This window comes from Pan troglodytes, chromosome 4 (assembly GCF_028858775.2).
Source record: "Pan troglodytes isolate AG18354 chromosome 4, NHGRI_mPanTro3-v2.0_pri, whole genome shotgun sequence".
In the NCBI taxonomy this organism is placed as follows: Eukaryota; Metazoa; Chordata; class Mammalia; order Primates; family Hominidae; genus Pan; species Pan troglodytes.
The window spans coordinates 107,475,722-107,498,323 of NC_072402.2; the positions used below are offsets into that span (position 1 = coordinate 107,475,722).

The 22,602-nt window shown below is 33.8% G+C and overlaps 1 protein-coding gene across 7 annotated transcripts in view; it reads left to right on the forward strand.

The window, feature by feature from the left end:
• MAN2A1 (mannosidase alpha class 2A member 1) overlaps window positions 1-22,602 on the forward strand; it is a 190,445-nt gene that overhangs the window by 75,031 nt on the left and 92,812 nt on the right. For all 7 annotated transcript variants that reach the window (XR_010156965.1, XM_063810525.1, XM_063810528.1 and 4 more), the window contains 4 exons: window positions 6,414-6,587; window positions 9,219-9,405; window positions 13,647-13,824; window positions 20,258-20,460. Coding sequence is in view for 6 of the 7 variants with exons in the window: in XM_063810525.1 (XP_063666595.1) it covers window positions 6,414-6,587; window positions 9,219-9,405; window positions 13,647-13,824; window positions 20,258-20,460 (742 nt within the window). In the remaining variant the exon portion in view is untranslated. The remainder of the gene's footprint in view (window positions 1-6,413; window positions 6,588-9,218; window positions 9,406-13,646; window positions 13,825-20,257; window positions 20,461-22,602) is intronic.

Here is a 22,602-nt window from a genome sequence, read left to right on the forward strand (position 1 = left end):
ATCCTAACTATCTTTTTATTATAAATATTTTATATAATTTCTTATTAGTTATAAATATGTAATAAAATCATAAAATGAAAATTATCTTTTTAAATACTTATAGTATTTAGACTATATGTCTGTTTAGTATTTTATTGCATAGATAACATCTCTTATAGTAATGACGTAAGGTAGTGGTCTTTCTTGTTCCAGATTTTTAATAGAAATTGTTTAGCTGTTCTGTATTAAGTATCATATTATATAGTATTTTTATGGTAGGTGCTATTTATAGTGTTTAGAAAATTATTTTCTTCTTAGTATTTTTCACTTAACAGTGAATACGTAATATTACTGGTTTTCTTATAGCCATCTATCAATACTGTATGGTTTTTCTCATGTTTCCGTGGATGTGACAGCAGTTTGTTCAGTTAAAAAGTCATTGACTTCCTGGAATAAATCCCTTTTGGTTTTGGTACTATTGAGTTTATTTAGTGGTTTTATGATTTTATATCCATTTTCATAAGTAAGATTAGTTTTCTTTTTTAATGTACTACATTTATTTTTTTATTGGTTTGTGATACTTAATAAAATGAATTAGGTAGTACTGAATTCTTCCTTGTATTACGTGACAGCTTATGGACATTAGAAATAATTTATTGCTCAGATCCTAGGCTTAGAGGGGTCTTTTATTGGAGGTAGATTTTTTGATAATGTTAAAAATTTCTCCAAAGTTATTAATATCCAATTTACATCTAAAATGTAAATTGTATTATTTTTGTTAGAAACCCAGCCTTCTTATCAACATTTTAATTACTTGGAGTATAAAGTAAGAATTGTATATAGTATTCTTTGTTTTAAACAGTATTTTATTAAATAACGTGCAGTCAATGTGGGAAAATAGGACAAAATAATATACTAGCAGAAAGTAAGGAGAAATCCTTCTGTACCCTTTAGAGATAACCTGCTTTGTGATATATGACATTATAGCATTCTGGACTTTTTCATATGTATATTTAAACACAGTATAAGTTTTTTTCTACAAGGATAGGATAGTATTTTAAAACAAATTTATTAGAGATAGTAAAGTGTTTAAAGCTATCTTCTCTACAACTTTTGTATCTATCTTCTTTATAGTTTTCTGTAGGGCATTTTTATTTGACTGTTAGTCTGTGTTATTTATTTTTTAAAGAGCAGGTTAAAATTTTTTAAGCTAAAAGGTATTTTGTGTTTCTTCATACTACCTTATCTTTATTTTCTTCTTTCTTTGCTCCTTTTGTCTGTTTTTTGTTTCTTTTTCTCTCAAGGAGTTGGCAATGGGTGCATGTGCACACATACATACATTTTGGCTCATTTGTTCTTTTTCTACAACGTGAAGGTGAGTGGCAGCGAGGCCTCTTGTGAGAGAGCATACCCATCCATCTCACTCATCCTGTGGAGTCAGCATAGGCAAACTGCTGAAATGGAGTTGGAGCTCATTTCTGCAGTCCAGGCAGAGGACAATGGCAACGTGGCAGGGTCAGTCTGAGAATGTATGTTCCTCCTACCTCAAGGTGCCCTGGAGAAGATCAGTGCTGGCCTTCGATGTGCTCAGGGGATGTACTTATGACTCTTAGCATGTGATATGAGGTATCTCACTACTTCACTCTTTCCTCCATCCCAAATAGTGAATACACTTAACAACACTTACAACATCATAAAACTGTTCAGTTTTAGAGGTATAATTGTCAAAAGCACAATGTGAACAAATGCAGCTTAAAGATTGAATTGGCTTTATTAAGCAATTCATGAACAGGGCAACATCCCATCTAAAAAATAATATTCTGATGAGCAAAGCAGAGAAGACTGGCTTTATAGGCAGCAAAAGGCTGCAAAAGCAGAAATAGGAAACAAAAAGTAGGTTGGTTATTTCAAAGTTACTTCCCTTACAGGGTTACAACAGAGGAGACTTCGTTATCATGCTGGCTCAAGTAGACCAGGCCCCTTCTGATTGTGGATCAGATTGCTTCAAATCTCCTGGTTTTTGTTGTTGTTTTTTAAACTGGTACATATTCAAGTTCAGTTTGATTATGTGGCACCTAGCACAAGTGACTGTATTCTGGTTTGATGTGGTCTTTTGGGGTGTACTGCAGCAGCTCAGCCTAATACAGTGGCCTCCCATAAATTTTATTTAACATAGACCTCTATGAATTTAATTAGTAGGCTTTTGAGCATCAAAGTGAGACTCACTACATGTTCCATAAAGCTGAGAAAAGCCAGGTTCAGGGAGATTTTCCCTTGGCCCAGTTACTTTCTTTTTAAATATAATGAACATATCTGAGGATATGACATTTCTTTGTATTGTAGCTTTGGCTGCATCTTATGAATTAGTGTCCTTGGTTTTGTTTTCTTTTTTTTTATTTTTAAGTTTTTTTAAAAATTTATTTTATTATTATTATACTTTAAGTTTTAGGGTACATGTGCACAATGTGCAGGTTAGTTACATATGTATACATGTGCCATGCTGGTGTGCTGCACCCATGTAGGGACATGGATGAAATTGGAAATCATCATTCTCACTAAACTTGGTTTTGTTTTCTAAAGAATTTAGGACATGTTATTTTGGAGACTGTTTTTACATTTGATTATGGGATGCATTTTTAGTTGTTTAATCTTTGGCTATTAATGTCTGCTTTTAACTTTATTATAAAAATTGACCATTATAACTTTTTTTTTTTTTGAGACGGAGTCTCACTCTATCTCCCAGGCTGGAGCACAGTGGCGCCATCTCAGCTTACTGCAACCTCCGCCTGCTGGGTTCAAGTGACCCTCCTGCCTCAGCCTCCCTAGTAGCTAGGATTACAGGTGCTTGTCACCGCACCTGGCTAATTTTGTGTTTTTAATAGAGATAGGGTTTTACCATGTTGGTCAGGCTGGTCTCGAACTCCTGACCTCAGGTGATCCACCCACCTCTGCCTCCCAAAGTGCTGGGATTACAGGCATGAGCCACCGTGTCCGGCCTATTATAACTTTTTTGAGCTTTTAAAGTTGTCTTTTGACTACCATATCCATATTACAAATATATTTCCTGATTCCTCTTAAACTATAGTATTAAATATACTTAGAATAATCCAGTTTTATTAGGTACTATTCGTATTACTCATGTTCTAATTTTTAAACCTATTAGGTTTGCCAAAAATTGACTGATGTTAATTCTTCTTAATGATTGTTTTCCATACTTTGTTCTTGTATTTTGAACAGTTTTTACTTTTATGTATTTTGATAATCTTATTCTTGCATGAAGGCATGAAATCTTTTTGATGAGCTTTCCAGTTTTATTAGCAAATGTGCCCTCTTTATAAAATTTTGGATTTTTCTTATATTGTACTTTTTCCTAAATTTGCCCCTTACCCTCCTTTTAAAAAGTATTGCCAAGAAAAACTCTAGCAGGACACTAGGTTCCTTTTTAAGTCTATCCCTAGTTCTCCACTCCTTTCATATCAAAGTTTTAAAAAATATAGTTTACACTCTCTCTTTTCTACATTATTTAGTCTCAGGGACTCTTTATTCCATTGCAGCTAGGTTGCTACCCCTCTGGATCCAACGGTTTTGATGTGGAAAAGATTACCAGTGATGTTATAATTGTTAAATTGAATGGACACTATAAACTCTTTGACATCACTACAGTGTTTGATATTGATTTTTATCTTTTTTTATAAGCTTATTCTGTCCTCGTTATTTGGACAATACATACTCCTTTTTTAATTTTATAACAATTTTGATATAATTTTTAACTTATAAGTGGCATCATAGTACTTGGGAAGGACTCCCATGTATCTTGTACATTGATTCATATGTATATTTTTCTGAATCATTTGAGAGTAAGTTGGAGGTACCCTGTACCCTTATCTCTAAATACTTCATTGCATATTTCCTAAGAAATAAGGACACTTTTATATGTAAATAGAATAAAGTTATCAAATCAGGAATGTTAACAGTGATACAGTAGGACAGTGTAGTCCACAGGCTGTATTCAGATTTTGTCAATTATTTCAATAATGTCTTTTATAAAAGCCGCTTTTTCCCCCACCCAGTCAAGAATGGAATCCATGGTCGTACATTGCATTTAGTTGTCATGTCTCTTTAGTTTCCTTTTACTTGAAACTGTTCCTTAGTCTTTCTTTGGGGATTTCTTGATCTTTATATTTTTGAAGAGTAGATCCACTTTTGTAGAAGTCTCTCTATTTGACTTTGTCAGTTTCTTGATGATGGGATTCAAGTTATTTATGTATTCTTCCTATCTACCTGTTTGTCTGTCTAGTTACAATATCACTGCAGTAATGTGATGTCCCATTGTCCTCACTGCATCATATCAGGAGGCATGTGATGTCTCTGTCCTAGTACTGGTAATACTGGGAACAACTAGTTAAGGTTTGTCTGCTAAGTTTCTCCACTGTATTAAATTTTTGCCCTTTCTAATTAATATGTGGGAGATACATTGGGAATAAATATTCTATACCTCAGCTATCTCTCATGTTTATGTTTTAGTGTCCATTGATGATTTTCTAATTCCTTCTATAATTGCTAGTTGGCATTCTACTAAAGAGAAGAGCTTTCCTTCTTATTTTCTGTTTATTTATTTATATCAGTATGGGCTCATGGTTAATATTCAATGGGTTATAATGCATTGTTTATTTTCACACCTCAGTTGTCCCAGATTTGGCCATTAGAAGCCTCTTTGGTCTTTTCCTGAGTTATTTTAATATGCCCCCATGATTTCTTGACTGTCTCTTTGCTTTATGACACAAGAATATATTCCAGGCTTATCATGTACTTTCCTGGCTTCAGCCTTGGAATAAGCTATTTCTTTCAGGTTTTTTTTTTCTTTGTAAAATGATTGGTATGTAGAGGCCAAGATGTGAGAGCTAAGGTGTGGTCATTGGTACTGAGGTTTTATTGCATCTAGGTCCTTCAAGTGCACTGAGTTGGAAAATTTGTGTATGTTTGTGAATATACATACAGATACCTGTATCTATATTTTTATATTTCTTCATGAAAAACCGTAAGTTAGTACCGATATCTCCTGTTGTAATGCAATATCATAGGGTACATTCCAGTCTTCCACATTTGTAGTTACTTATCTTACTGTGAAAATTCTGGCTCCCTTGTTCTCATTTGTTCAATCTTAGAATACATGAAAGCTGCCTTCAGAATTGTTAAATCCGTGCTACCACAAAAACCAAAGTTACTAAATAGAGTTCAATATTTCTTTTTAATTTTTGGATGTAAATTACATATGTGAAATGCACAAATCTTATGTGGTCAGTTCTTCTAGTTTTGACCTATGCTCTTTTTGAGTTTTGACTGTATACTCTTGGTCCCCTGTAGATCCTGACTTTTCCTTATTGTCCTTTACTGGCTCCCCATGTCTGTGTTCTTCTTTAGTGTTGTTTACAAAGTTCTAGTTCTCTTTGTTGTCTTGTATGTTACTTTGTGTTACACTTATTTGAATGATAGCCTCTGCAAACTAGAGTCAAGATCTAATTTAACTCGCTCGTTTTTGTAACTGTGGGGTCTTTCATCATCTTAGGTAAGGTGCTTAAAAGGTGTTTGAATGAAAAAAAATACACACAGCAATATTACTTACGTCAGTTTATAAGTTGTAAGTAGACACTTTATTTGAGAATCCCAAATAATTAAAACATCAGATTTTTATAATGCTAGATGAACAATCTTATTCTAACCGGTACATTTATTATCTTTTTCATTTTTATTTTTTTACATTTTATCCTCTGTGAAATTGAGATATATCTTTAGTCAGTAGTTCGCATTATTGGTGTGAGCCAGCTATGAGAAATCACTGGCACCTTTGTAGGTGGAGTGAAAGCACCAGCATCATAATGTCTTAAGATTTAATGAAATATGGTATAGTTATTTTGGCCTGTTCTGCCACTGTATCATAAGATGATTTGGGGCTTTTGTAATGTGTAAAAGACAGACTAAAAACGTCCTTAATGTTGGTGTTGGGAAATATAAGTTGAAATAGTTACGTTACTTTTCTTTATCATGTAATAGTTCCAGAGTTATCCAGCTCCACAGATCACAGGACTGTGAGATCCTTCCAGGAAGGGCCCTGGTCCTGTTTATTCTCTACCTCTAGTTAATGGCAGTGGCTTTATAATAGGTAAAAGATGTTAATGGCTAAAAGATGGCAGTATTTATTTCAACTCTAACTGATTAATTTCAGTGAGCATCCTCTGCCTATGTGGATAGGCAGTGGCACAATCCTCCCTTCATGATATCTTGCTGGGAATACTTGGCAGAGGATAATGCTGGGTAGATCCTTGGTCTGATATCTCTAGGAGACTATACAATGACAATGAGTCTGAATGTGTTGTGACTTCTTTTTATTTCATATATCAATTAAAAAAATTAACACTTATCATCTTTATCCACAGGAGTGAAACCTCGGTCTGGCTGGGCTATTGATCCCTTTGGACACTCACCAACAATGGCTTATCTTCTAAACCGTGCTGGACTTTCTCACATGCTTATCCAGAGAGTTCATTATGCAGTTAAAAAACACTTTGCACTGCATAAAACATTGGAGTTTTTTTGGAGACAGAATTGGGGTATGTAGGGTTTGATGAAAGGTGATCCCATTTGGCCTAGATACTATTTCACAAGGGTTATGAACTCATGCCACTGTGGGTTTTGTTCACTGTCAGTCTTGAAAAATCAGGTGACCTAAAGATAGTCACTCTCGTAATTATTTTTCCCATGTGCCTGTGTCAAGATTCTTTTAAGTAATAATGCAGATATTTATAGAGCATAGGAGAATCTTTTTATGTCTAAAGAAAGTAGATAAATATAAGGAGTTAGTATTTTGCCAATAATGCTTTCACTTGCTTCCGTCACAAATTTGAACATGCATTAGAACTGATATCCAGTCATGTATCTTATATTCAGCCAGTGTTCCTTCCTTCTGTCTCTTGTCTCTACATCTTGTAAGAATTGCTTTTTAAAGCCTTAATCCTGTCCTCCTAAAACAGCCCTAATGTCAAAATACCACCTGTCTTCACAGTGTGTTCTGTGGCCACGCAGGCATTCTAAGGATATACTTGTGCAGCTCTTTATTAGGAGAGAGGAGAAAAGATCTAGGCCTCTTGGGAGGCCTTTGCCTTTCTCAACCCCTATTTAATTCAGACCACCTTATTTTCTATTTATTTATCGAGCCTTTATTATGGGCCATGTATTATGTTACCTCTGCTTTATATTCATTCTCATTTAATCTTTTTAATATTATTCTTTTTTTATGGTGAAGCAATGGAGGCTTAGATATGAGAAGCCATTTGCCAAAAGTCATATAGGTCATGCATAGAGAGCAGAGATTTGAATGTAGTTCTGTGTAGTTCCTGAAGCCCAGGCTCCTAACCTCTGTCATTGTGTTCTCAGTAAACTTTCATCTGAAAGAAATATTTTGTTTATAAAACAGTGTTTGAGAAATTACTGCCTTACATTATACTTGTTTTCTTGTGTAATCTAGACCCCTTAAGTGTTTCAGAAAAATCATTTGTAAATTTAGACAGTAACTTTCTTATTTGTACTCCTGTTTTTTTCAGTAAGGAAAGCATTAGCTATACAGTTTCTTAATTCTAGAAAATTAAACCTGTAGGGAAAACAAGAACTTGTAGGGGATTGCATTCCATATAGTTTGATCAAATGCTAAGGAGCATATTAATTTGAAAAACAAAGAATTTGAAGAAGCCCTACTTAAACAATTGCCCATAAATATCAGTTAGTATGAAATTATTGAGTACTTTTATGTATTTCAGTATTGTGCTAGGAAGAAATGTTGAAAACATCCTTGCTTATAGGGAAATTCCAGTCTAATTTGATAAAATACAGATACAGCCAAATGTAGCAGATAAAATTAAGTATGCAAATTAGCTGCAAAAGAGTAGCGCATAAGGAGAATTAGTGGGGTATGGAATATGTCCTTATCCATAGGAGAGAAGAGTTTTAGGACTTGTGACAACCTTTTGTGGTGACTATATGCTCATAGCAAGCATTAGTGACCAGCATCTACAGTGTCACAGTTGTGAATATGATTCAGTGAAACAGCTGACAGCACTGAAGTACATAGATTTTAATAGTTTTAAATTTGGAAAATAACAGTTAACTAAATTGATAAAACTGGAATATTTTAGGATTACCTGATAAATTTGAACATGTTGCTTTTTAAAAAATGTTTTCGAATTAAGTTGAGCTTGTTCATGTGTTCGAGTTCTTAATGAAGCAGTTATTTTCACTTATTAAAAATGTAAATTTTTTTGTCTTTCTGTTACGTAAGCAGTACATACTCATTGCTGAAAATTGGAAATCCATACATAAATAAAGGGCGGGGGCTATTTAAAAGCTCAGGATCATATTCGCAAAGATAGATTTTAACTACTAGGTAGGTCCTCCAGTCTCACTTGTTGGTAGGCTTCTCACCTCTCCAGGCCAGTGGTATCAACATGTGATAACATTGTAGTTTTAATTAATTCTGCATCAGGAATCAGTGCTCATTTTCCATATCTTATTCGTTTTGTTTTTATTTTTGTTTCGCTTTTTGAAAATTACTTTTTCTTTTCCTGTGCTTCTTTGTTGGTGAAAAGTCCCATTGACTGACTCATTCTTGGTAAACATGGGGTGAGACTGTAGATTCTCCTGGGTTGCACATCCTCTCCTCACCATAAGAGGAAATTTTCTCCAAGAGTGAATTTCTCCAGTGTTTTTATAAGTCTATGCTCCACACTTCCTTTGTTCTTCCGTCCCTTTTTTACTCCGTTCTTCTCACCCAGCCTCTGCAGCTAATATCATGGTATATCTCTCAGTGAATTCTGTTACCTGAATTGGGAACAGTTACGGCAGGAACTGGCAGCCAGGGATGGACATAGTTTTGGATGAGCCAGCTGTAACTTTCACTGCTGCTCAGTTTGTATCCCTCCTGGTCAGCTGGCGCTGGTTCATGCTGGGGCTTTCCTGTCTCTGCTATGCTTAGATAGAAGAGGTAGATAGAGACTGAGATGTGTGAGTATCTTCCTTCAGACAGGTGGCCATTAAATACCGCTGGGGTATATGTACTGGAAGTTAAAGGGGCTGCTGATTTAGCATAGAGCTAAATCAGCATTACTTTGTGTAAAGTAATGACATTTTGAATATTTTTTGGGAAAACAGATTTTATAAATGCAGGTTTGTGTGTTGGCTCTTTATTTTAGATCTGGGATCTGTCACAGATATTTTATGCCACATGATGCCCTTCTACAGCTATGACATCCCTCACACTTGTGGACCTGATCCTAAAATATGCTGCCAGTTTGATTTTAAACGTCTTCCTGGAGGCAGATTTGGTTGTCCCTGGGGAGTCCCCCCAGAAACAATACATCCTGGAAATGTCCAAAGCAGGTATGAAAATGCGTATTTCATAAGACAACATCTTGAATAAAGTAGCCACTCAGCTGCTAGTTGCTGAAGGGTTGAACAAATGGGCTTTATTAGCCAACATTATCCTTGTTTGAAGTATTCATTCAAACCAGATCTAAAGCAACTTAAAAATGCCAGAGCCTTGACTATGCCGGTTATGTGTTACATTTTAATGGAAAGTGAACAATACTAGATCAATATACAATGGATAACCTATAATACACTATTATTACCATCTCCTTTGCCCTCATTATAAAAGCCTTCTACTGTGTTTGATTGATTTCATATACTTTTGTTGAATAAAACTTCTGGTCCCTATTGTACAAATTGGTAAGAAAAGCAATTCAACTGCAAAAACACATTTATTGAAATGGAGCACATAAAGAATGTAATTATCTGTTCCCTTAATAACAATTTCAATAATAGTGAATGCTTCCCAGCTCTGGTGTATACACATCTTTGCATCATTCTGATGTTTTTGACTTACAGTAAACTTTAATTAGGAATATTTATACTTAAATACATTTAAATAAAAATCAAAGGTATGAATCATATCTTTAGAAGAAAATTGTGCTAATGATGGAAGCATCTCATTAAACCAACTTACATGTAGTTTCTAATATTGGTACTTTTAAAGTTTAATTTCTTCACTTAAAAATTAGTAGTGTATTAAAATGAAACATTGTGGTGTAATATAAAAACACTAAACTCTGCTAGGAAAATAATATAGCCCATTAAATAAATTAAATAAATTTATTTTTGCACTATTAAATCAGTTTATTTTCAAAAGAGAAGTCACTTAAAAAAAAGTATGTGAGGAAGAAGGTGAAATGAGATCTTTTTACCTTCAATGAGTCCTTAGAATCACAAAGATTTTCTTTGTGAGCCTCTCACTGTGGCAGACATGAAGGTGTTTTAGCATGGCAGCCTTCTTAAAGTCATGGAGCCCTTCTATCAAAATGTGACTTTAATAGTTATTTAGAAAAACTGCCCAAGGTTAGGGATTGACTTGATTTCATTTTCTTGGTTCCTACAGCCATGAGAACCACTGAGGAATTCTGAACAACCTGCTTTCTAGCTAGGGTTGGGCTAAGTAGGCATAAGAGAATAAGCCAGTATATTGTGTGGCGGAAGGTGTAATAAAAAGGAAGGGTTGAGTGTGGGGGCACCCTGGCCTGTGTAGGTGGGCAAATAGCTGTTTATATTTACAGGTATTTACACTACTCTCTGCTCAGGTGACCAGGGATGGGGAAGTTCTTAAAAGTGAACAAGATGTTTCAGTTGGGGAGTCCCAGTGCATTCATAGTATTGTGAGCCCTTTGTTCTTTTTTTGTAGGGTGCTACTGAGACTACCTGAGGCACATTATTGAGGAAAAAAAGGCTTTTTTATAATCCTTTTGCTATGTCATCTAACCTTTCAACAATTGCCCCTCAGGATGATACCTTGTGCTCATTTAGTTCCAGTGGTTTTGAAAGTGATTTCCAGGCACCTGGGGGCATACTGTTGAATGAGTCTATATAATACTTAGAGATTTTTTCTTTTTAAACTTCTTGGCCGGGCGCAGTGGCCCATGCCTGTAATCCTAGCACTTTGGGAGGCCGAGGCAGGCGGATTTTCTGAGCTCAGGAGTTTGAGACCAGCCTGGGCAACATGGTAAAACCCCATTTCTATGGCGGCGTGTGCCTGTAATCCCAGCTACTCAGGAGGCTGAGGTAGGAGAACTAATAGAACCTGGGAGGCAGAGCTTGCAGTGAGCCGAGATCTCTCCACTGCACTCCAGCCTGGGTGACGGAGTGAGACTTCGTCTCTAAGATAAACAAACAAACTTCTTACAAGTATTGAAATGTTAACTCAACTGGTTACCTCAGATCCATATATCACCTTCTTTTTGACCTGATGATGAATTGAGATCAAACACAGGCATTCCAGCTCATTGGCCCCTTTCAAGCTCCCCACTTTTTTTGAGACAGGTTCTCTTTCTGTCACCCAGGCTGAAGTACAATAACACAATAGCTCACTGGAGCCTCCATCACCTGGGCTCATGCAATTCTCCCACCTCAGCCTCCTAAGTAACTGGGACCACAGGTACATGCCACAATGCTCGACTAATTGTTTTAAAAAATTTTGTAGTGACGAGGTCTCCCTGTGTTGCCCAGGATGGTCTTGAACTCCTGGGGTCAAATGATCCTCCTGCCTCGCCCTCCCAAAGTGCTGGGATTACAGGTATGAGCCACCATGCCTAGCCCTGTTCAATTTGTTAACGTCCCAAAGAAAATGAAATTTAACCGTAATGTACAGATGGCATCTTTTGATATGTCCAGCTCAGCAGGTTCTTCTACTTTGCAAGTAAAGAAATATCATTCTTTGTCAAGTTCATTTTTGGTCAAGTACTATATGTTTTAAGTTGGCTTTTTCTATTGACCGTCACGTGATTTGATGTTTTGGGGATTTTATTTTTCTTGGTTACAGTTAAGTTGACATTTCTTACCTGGTAAAATAAATCAGGAGCAAATTGCATCTGTATGTTTTCAAATGTGATGTTGGGTCAATTGATTTGTTATTGGTTCCATATATTTACCATATTACCATTTACCAATTACCATTGGACCATATATTTAGTGAGTGTCTTCTTCCTGCCAGGCGTTACAGGCTGGTTACTTGGCTTTCCCAGTGTTGACACTTTCTGGACAGGCTTGAGAGTTAGGATAGATGTGAAGTGTTAAAGGCATGCCATTAACGTTTGTGATTTCTTTTCTTTATATGTGCTTTACACATATGTATACAAGATACTCTATATCTAATAGTAAACCCTTTTTTATGCTGGCTGCCTAGGAAATCTAGTTGGAGCTCAATTATATCTTATATCTATGATTTATATATTTGATTATTTTTACTCATTTTTTTTTGGTAGCCTTCTTTCTATGTGGTTAATCTCATTCTTCATGTGTTTTTTATCGTAAGTAACCTAAAAGTGTTTTGGCAAATGTGGAATGTTAGTAAATTACTAGTAAAGATAAAGTAATGTGCTAATGTCAGAAAACTAAGCATTATATGTTACATAAGGACGCTGTGGTTATATTTTACTCACCAAGGTATTATGTTACTGCTAAAATTTTATATTTGCAAAGCAATTTCAGAGATTACAAATGTAAAAAGGACCATATGAGATTTAAATTTAGTTAAATGTTTATAATTTTTATAAAATGCTTCATTCCGTCATTGGTGTTCTTTGAGATACTTTCATAAGTTTTTATATTGTGAATTAGAATTTACTTTTGGATGATCCTTGAAGTGAAAATTATAAAAATACTTGTCGTTTAATCACTGATTTCTTAAGCTTTGTCTTTGTAAATATTGTGAACTGCTTTGGGTTCATCCACTTGTATAATTTCATTTTCACAAGCCCTTTGTCTTAGTTTGTATTCTCAGACTTTCTTAAATGATGCCCTAATTCAGTGATTTCCAAAGGACATTCTGCAGAATACTATAATAGAATATGAAATATAAAAGCTATTCCATCAAGCTATTGGTTAGAGTCCAGAGAAGTAGAAACCAAAATAGCTAATTCAACTCCTAATCCTTATCTGATGGTCAGTATTGAAAAGGACACTGTGACAAATACTCAGATTATTGGTGGCAGGTGACAAGTGTGTGGATTTTTTTTTCTTTAGAAGAGGAAATATGACTCTATAAAATGTTACAGATTAACATTTATTCCCTTTTGGTTTTGTTCAAAGTACACTTTTTTCTATGTTTAATCAGATAATTTTAGATTAGAGAAAGGAATACTAAGACAAAGCAAACTTCAAAGTCTGTATATGTGGGAAGTCCTTATTGTCTTACTAGATAAATCATTTTAACACCTGGGCTATCTGGTATTCAATCTCTGTGGCTGGGCTTTAGGAAGTCATTGGTACCCCACTTATTATATGCCAAGTTGGTACATGACCATATTTCTCCAAAGATAATCCATTGGAAACCTATGAGTTTTTCCTTCTGATAAGAATTTATGAATATTTTTAAAGGATAATGAAAATTAGCATGATAGTTTTAAAAAAATCTGTCTTTGAATTATACTAACCTTGCAGATAGATAAAATATACAATTTCTTTTAATAAAATGTACTTTTGAATTTGGTTATTTCCTTTTTAATCAATTGTCACATTCACTTTTTCTTAGTCAAATTCATATTTTCTGTTTTTTGTGTTTGTTTTTTTTGTAGGGCTCGGATGCTACTAGATCAGTACCGAAAGAAGTCAAAGCTTTTTCGTACCAAAGTTCTCCTGGCTCCACTAGGAGATGATTTCCGCTACTGTGAATACACGGAATGGGATTTACAGTTTAAGAATTATCAGCAGCTTTTTGATTATATGAATTCTCAGTCCAAGTTTAAAGTTAAGGTAAGGAGAAAATATTTATGATTCCGTATTTGAAATTGAACCTTTATTATTAAATGAGACTATAAACAGAAATCCTTAGCTTCTTTGTCCTACATCACAGTGCTTCTTAGAATATATAATTCTTGTGTAAAATATAATCCATTAGGAAGAAAATTATTATATGCTATAGTTCCATATCTAAAGTTGTCCCGTTCCTAACACTCCTTGAGGATTAAAGAGGAATTTACTTTTATGTGATTGAAAATATGTACCTACCAAGTTGTGATATTTAGTCTTCAGGGACGTACTGTTTTTATTGTGCTTGTTTTGTTTTGTTTTGTTTTTTTACCAACATTGAAAGTCTGTTATTTCTGTCTGACAGCTGCATCCTTGTGATTTAGTAGCATGACCGGCAGATGCAGATGAACATGTCATGAATTTTGCAAACAAATGTCCTATGTCCAGAGAATACACTAACATTTTTTTTTAAGTGAGAAGACTTCTAAAATTAATCGTTTGCCTATGGTTCTTACTCTTTTTTTTTTCTTATGGAAAATTTAAAATGTACTGTAAAGTTCTGAAAATAGCAAAAATTGTTCCCCTTCTCCCCATATCCATGGCTCAGCTGCAGCATTCTTCAACTCAAGACCACTCTTGTTTCAGCCATGCCCCACTGCTGTCTCACTCCTCCCCATAGGATTATATTGAAGCCAATCTCAGGTTTCATATAGTTTCACCTATAAATATTTCAGTATGTATCTCTAAATTATAAAAGTTCTGTTTAAAAATATAACGATAATACCATTATCACACCTAAAAAACTAACAATAATTTCATGATACGTATCTGGGCAGATTCAAATTTTCCTCATCTCATAAAAAACAGTTCTTTTAACACATGCTTTGTTTGAGTCAAAATTCAAGCAATAATCATATATTGCATTTGATCAAGTTTTTAATTACAAAATTGATTTTTTATTGATACATAATTGTATATATTTATGGGACACCTATGAATTTTGATACATGGGGAGAATGTATAATGATCAAATCAGGGTATTTAGGATATCTACCACTTCAAACTTTTATCATTTGTTTGTGTTGGGACAACAGGCTTTTAAAGTCTTTTTTTTTTTTTCTTTTTAAATGTGTCTTAGAGACTCTACATAAGAAGATTAATTATTCAGCATGTTTATTATTTCACATATTGACATGTAAAAGTAGAACATCTGTGAAAATACTATAGAAAGGAAGTGATATTACTGTTTAGGGAATTTGAAAGCTGATGGTGAACTATAGTTTAGTAAGAATTCAAGTTTATTTTAAATAAACCTAAGTAATATCAAATAGATAAATAAACCTAATAAAATATCAAGTTTATTCAGGATTGTTACAGCTGAATTTTTATCAGATTATGAACTTGGATCCTAGGGGTATGTTTAAATTATCCGTGTATTTTCCTGAGAGATGATGCTCATACATGAATATGTGATCAGAGGAGGGGATATATATATGAGTATCTTATCTGTAATTACATCTTACTAGGAAGTGATTTTGGTTCATAGAAGCATCTGGTCTCCTGTCTGACTGAAAAAATTAGACCCTGATTTTAGTATTCTACCTATTTCATCCTTTGCCTACTAGAACAGTTTTTTAAAAGTCATTTAAAAAATTGAAGTGCCACATACATAGAAGAAGTGGACAAACCATAAGTGTGCATAGAATTTTGCAAGTTTAAAAGTCTCCATGTAACCATCATCCAGATTAAGGCTTAGAACTTTTATTGTCCCTCAGATCTCTTTCCAGTCATCACCAACTGCCGCAAAAGCAACCACTACTTTCACATCTGTCACCATGATTACTGTTGCCTGTTCTTGAATTTTATACGATGGGGACCATACACATGTACTTTGTGTCTGGCTTTTTCTTTTCACATTATGTTTGCGAGAGTCATCCATTCTGTTGCAGGTAGCAGTAGTTCATTCCTTTTTAGTACTGTATAGTATCTCTAGTATTCATTTTTTGATGAATATACCACAGTTTATTCATTGTATTCTTACTGGGTATTTGGGATTGTTCCCAGTTTTTGTCTATCACAAATAAGTCTGCTTTGAATATTTTGTCCATGTTTTGGTTATTTGTTATGAGTTTACATGGGTATAAAATGGGATGTAATTTTTTGGCCATTGAGTATGCACATGTTCAGCTTTAGTATATATTGCCAAACTGTTCCAAAATAGATGCATCAATTGTGTTGTACAAGAGGTTTGGTTGTTCCACACCCTTTCTCAGTTTGTATTGTCAGGATTTTTGTTTTCCATTTTTATCCTTTTGATAGATGGGATGGTTTTATTTTTTATTTCTCCTGTGGTTAATGAGGTTGAGTCTCTTTTCATATGTTTATTGCCATTTGAGTATCCTCTTTTGTGAAGTACCTATTTAAGTCTTTTGATGATTTTTTAATTAAATCGGGGTTGTCTTTTTCTTACTGTATATAGCTCTTTGGTACATTTTGAATTCTATCTTTTTTCATATAAAAGTTATGCAAATGTTGTCTCCTACTATGTAGCCTGCATTTTCACTTTCTCATGCTGTCTTTTGATGAACAGAAATTTTTAATTTTAATTAATCAAATATAACTATTTTTCTTTATGTTTAGAACTTCTTCTGTTTGAAAAATTTTTGTTTATCATTTGGTTGTGAAGCTACATTCTTATGAAGCTATCCTCTAGAAGCTTAATTGTCTTGCCTTCAACATTTAGGTCTGTAATCTATTTGAAATGGATTGCTGTGAATTGTGTGAGGGTAGGGATCAAGATACATTTTGGCTTATATAGATATCCAGCACCATTTATTGAAAAGACCATACTTTCTTCCACAGCACCACAGTGTCATCTTTGTCATTAATCATGAATGAGACTGCATTTGTGTGTGGGTCTGTGTCTACATTCTCTATTCACTTTTATTGGTCTGTTTGACTCATCTCACACTGTCTTAATTATTAACACTACAGTTTTATAATAGGTTTTAATATCTGATAGTAAAAGTCTTCCAGTTTGTTCTCCTTCCCAAAATTGCATTGGTTACTGTTAGTCCTTTGTAATTCTACATGGGTGTAGGCCATCTTTTAAATTTCTACCAAAAAAAAAAAAAAAAAAATTGAAGGGGATTTTGAGTGGGATTGCATTGAATCTTTGGTTTGATTTGAGCACAAATAACTACAATTATTGGGCCATGTAATCGATGAACGTGGTGTATTTTGTGTATTAATGCAATTGATTTTTGCATTTTAGCCTTGTATCCGGTAACTTTGTTAAATTTATTTATTATTTTTAGTTATTTGTGGATTCTTTATGGATTTCCTATATATGAGTAATGGCATATTTATGTCTTCCTTTCCAAAGCTTTAAATCTTTCCGTCTACTTTCTTACCATGTACAATGGCTGTGTCCTCTAGTATAATGTTGAGTAGGCGTGGTGAAAGCAGACATAATTTTCTAAGAGAGAAAACATTCGTTAGTCATAATGTTTGCTGTAGAATTTTGTAGATTCCCTTTATCAGATTATGGAATTTTCCTTATATTCCTCATTTACAGAGTGTTTTTTCATGACCAGATACTAAATTTTATTATTTTCTTCTTCTAGGACATTGCTTTTTGTTAGGCCTTTATGTCTTGTGCAATGATTGAACCAGTACCCCAAGATGAAAATTTGGTAGAGTATAGGGTCCACCTTAATGCATTTTCTTTCTCTCCAACATTTTTATCCCTTAAGTTCTGGCTGCTTTAGTTCTTTAATGTCTTCAAAGCTTTTTCTTTCTATAGTTTATCTAGTTATATCTGTTTCTTGTGGGATACTTAAAGTTACTTTGTCTGAACTGGAAGCATAAATTTATTATTTTCTTTTAATGAACTGGAGAACAAAAGTAAATAACTGAGTTCAGATGGCTGAAAAATTGACATGGAATAGCCAAGACAGTCATTTTGCCATTTGATCATCATTTAACAATTTTTGTAATTTTTCTTATGTGTTGTCCTGATAGAATTCTTACATTTAAGATTAAAGTTGTTGCCTTTTAATGTAAAAACCATGTGAATATTTTTATTTGGTTATTCTTAAAGGTGTCCTAAATATTTACTTTTTATGAGCTACCAAGAGACTTTCTAGAGAAATTTACTTTAAATAATTACTTTAAAAAATACTCTAGCACAGGTACTGAGTTATTTTTCTACCCTTAAAGGTTGAATTAAGTTTTTGAGAAAGCCTACTAGGCTACTTATCTAAACTGCTCTGGGACATTTTCAAGAAGGAAGTATTTTTATCTTGGCTCATACCAAAAACTAATTGAAATATTTTCAAAGGGTATACTTTATTGTTAATACTAATTCTGTAGCATGCTATAGATTTCTAAACTTTGAAGTTCAAAATGGTTTTTATTGTCTAAATAAAATCCTTTGTTTTATGTTTGAGGAAAGTGAGACTCAGAAATATTTATATCGTAGACTATTTTGTCACTCTTATTATTTATACTTTCCTGAGCTCATCTGTATCTGCTGGATATGAAGTTAATGCCATATTTCCTTCTATTTGTGACTCATTTCTTTTATGGTTACACACACACATACACGCGTGCACACACACACACACACAGTCTTCTTCCTAGTAATGCTTGTGAGTAATAATACTCTTAGTGTTAGCTAAAACATATTGAGTGCGTATTATTTGCTGTAAATTGCTTAAAGTACTTTATTTAACTTATTTAGTTATCTGAACATTTTCTGGTAGGTCCTATGATTGTTCCCATTGTAGATGAGGAAATTGAGGCACAAATAGATATACTTGCCCAAGATCACTCTCTGTTTGGTGAAGCCAAGATACATTGGCTACACCAAATTGAATACAGTTGAAAATTGCTTATCTTTAATATAAACATAAGGATTTAGAAATAATCATCTATTTTGCTGTAAAAATATATTGCACCACAACTAGATTACAGTCACTTATATTTGCCTTATCAGTATCATTGTTGTAAATGTTCCAGTCGCAATTTTGTCTTTGCAGTGAATAAATGATAGCTAAAGTTTATACCATTATTTGCCAGTCATGGTTGTAAGTTTTTTTTTGTTTGTTTTTGAGATGGAGTCACGCTCTGTCACCCAGGCTGGAATGCAGTGGCGTGATCTCTGCTCACTGCAAGGTCGGCCTCCTGGGTTCACGCCATTCTCCTGCCTCAGCCTCCCGAGTAGCTGGGACTACAGGTGCCTGCCACCACACCCAGCTAATTTTTTTTTGTATTTTTAGTAGAGACGGGGTTTACTGTGTTAGCCAGGATGGTCTCCATCTCCTGACCTCATGATCCACCCGCCTCAGCCTCCCAAAGTGCTAGGATTACAGGCATGAGCCACCACACCCGGCCAGTTGTAAGCTTTTTTCTTAGAGCCCTATTCACTGTAACGTGGATAGACAGAGAAGTTATGTAATATGCTCAAAACACATGTCAGATAAGTGGTAGAGATGGAATTCAAAGCTATGCTATTGCTACCTTGAATCAAAATGACTTGCAATATCTGTGTGTGTGTGTGTGTGTGTGTGTGTGTGTGTGTATGTATGTGTGTAGGAAACAACAAAATCCGCATCTTTCTTTTAAAAGGAACACATTCCCTGTTAAATAATCTGTTTATTTTTGACAGGACTGCCTTTTAATATCTGTTTACAAGATTTGGTATCGTGTTTCTTTTTGTCTTTGATTTGTAGAATAGTTTGAACTCATAAAAACGAATTTCTTACTGCTGATTTAAATCATTAGTCAGAAAGACCAGTGTGTTTAAGCAGCCAGACTTGCCATTCTTAGCACTCCTTGGATTTAACTTCTACTCAGTGTTACCTACTGGTAGAGTAAGTTCATTTTTTTAAAATGACCTGCTGTTCTTAAAGTCCCTTCTCCTTCACAAGAACTCAACTGGGGGAAAACGGAGATAGAGGAGGGTATGATATATGAAATACCTTATGGCTAACAGAATTATTCTTCTAGACTTTATGGCTAATAAAACTGTTATTGTAGACTTCTGGAACACTTTAATATGTCTTTTATTTTTGCTGCTGCCCTCATCTTTCATTTATGTGGATTAATCCATGCCCAAATCATTGTACACTTTGAAATTCTAGAGATATGTAGGAGTTTTCATATTCACTGATTTGTAGATCTAAATAGCTCTCCTTTTAACTGCTGAAGTGTATAAGTTTTCCCTTAGTTTAATTTGGGCCTTAATGTAAGTAAAAAAAAAGTCACTATTATTTTCTTCCCTGCTTCTGATTTTTATAAAATCTGAGCTATGTATTCATCTTAACTTGGAAACACATGTTAAATATTTATTATTAACTTTCCCTAACAGTGTAAGAAGTAAATAATTTTAAGGTAGAATGAATAATTGAACTGCATTTTTTTTTTAAACTAGATACAGTTTGGAACTTTATCAGATTTTTTTGATGCGCTGGATAAAGCAGATGAAACTCAGAGAGACAAGGGCCAATCGATGTTCCCTGTTTTAAGTGGAGATTTTTTCACTTATGCTGATCGAGATGATCATTACTGGAGTGGCTATTTTACATCCAGACCCTTTTACAAACGAATGGACAGAATCATGGAATCTCATTTAAGGTACTTTTACCTTTCTATACCTACATGTATTTTTTCACTTTCTTTATATTATCATAATCTTTTTGTAGAGTTTTGCATAATATACATCATTCATGTAGTACATTATGTAGTGTTAAGCTCTAATTAAGCACTTAGTGTAATTGTGAAATTTTAATGCAATCAGAAATACGTCTCCAAACTACAATCAAATTATTACATGGGTTTTTGTTCTGGAAGAAAAAATAGTTTATTTAAATTAGATTTTTAAGGAGTTGTATTCTACATTTCGTATTTTTCTAATTAATTTACCTGTGTTATTTGCACACCATATTAATATTCAGTGACACCATCATGAGTGTCTGCAGGCTGGTAATCTGATAGGCTTCTCATTGGAAACATAGGTGAGCATCAAAGAAGGAAATAGGGCCTCCCAGCAGCCAAATGTGAGCTTCAAAGTTCACAATCCAAAACTAATGTATTTTGTATGTGGGAGAACTTTAGACTAGGCTTCATCTCAGTTCTTACATACTTATTTGAAGCACATTTCTATAGGCACAGTCATCTGCATAGAAGAACAACATTTGAAAAAATGATGACTGATGGGGCAGATAGTGATTGAAAATGTAAATGGATACAGAGAAGACAGAAAAGTCTGTAGAAGACATAAAAACACTAAACTGACACTATCCAGGAGAACTTTCAATCACTGATAGAATGTTCTATAGTGATAGGTTCTATTTCTGCACTGTCCAATATGGTAGTCATTAGGTACATGTGACTATTGAGCACTTGAAATGTGCCCATTTAATTTTAATTAATTTAAATGTCAATAGCCATGTGTGGCTATGGCTACCATATTGGAGAGCATGGTCCTAAGTAACTAACGGAGGCTGATTGTTGATAAAGTTAAAACTACTCCAGAGGCTCCCAAAGTTTTCTCTATGTATAGACCAGTAAAGTAATTCATTTTCATGATGAATCTTGATGTTTGAGTTAGATTGTACTTACCATCTTTTATATACTAGTGGACATTGATTACATTTTGGAAAGGCTTTTTATTAAAAATTATGAATTTAAGAGTTGTATTTTTGTATGGTAGTGTTTTTTTATTGTTAATATTGTGCTGCTATTAAATACTATTTCAAAAGCCTAACCTTTTACTGTTACTTGTAATATGCCAGAAAAATGTCTCATTTAAAAAAATTATTTTCATTATTATAGATACATATTAGTTGTACATATTTATGGAGTACATGTGATATTTTGATATAAGCATACAGTATATAATCAAATCATAATTTGTATATTCATCATTTATGTGTTTCAAAATAACTAAAAGTAGAATTGGAATGTTTCTTACAAAGAAATAACTGCTTGAGGTAATGGAATATATCTTATTAAATTTAAAATAATGTTTACATATTATAGTGACTATCCATTCTTACCCTACAGAATATCAACCAGTTATCTCTTATACTATTTTAAACTTTTCTGTTATAAAGTGGGTTATATTCTCAATAATGTGGAGATCGTTTTGGACCACTGAATTAGTGATTTTTAAGTGCCAAGTATTTTTTAGTGGCAAAAAGAATATTGGTTTATCTTAATTTATTGAACATATTCAAGGCATTGTGGTTACTGCTAGTAATATATTTGGAAAATCCTGCTGCATTAAAACAAACCAAAAAACCATACAATAGTTGTGACTTTCCAAATGTATTTATTTATACATAAGTTTGTCTGAAAATAGTAATATTTTGTCTCTCTGCTCATTTGTAAAATGTGGATAAAATATAAAAGTATAGGGAAGACAATATGTCCCAAATCTTTTTAACATTTTAGGGTGTCTGGATATGCATATGTACTCCTTTTAAAACCAGGAATATTTGCCATGGATATACGTTAACATAGATACACAATTTAGTTAATTCAAGCTTAGTGATTGTTACATCATGATTTTTGGAAGGATTAGAATTTTAAAGTGGAGATTGTTTACTCTCCTTTGATTATTTCTACAGTTTAGAGAAATGCATCATTTTACAAACAAAAAAAGTATTTCTAGTGTCTCCTCTTTTCTGAATCTTGATAACATTTTCAAGTTGCCTTGATTCTGTCTGCATTGTCCTTAAAACATGTTTCGTGTATAGAACCTTCTTATACTTT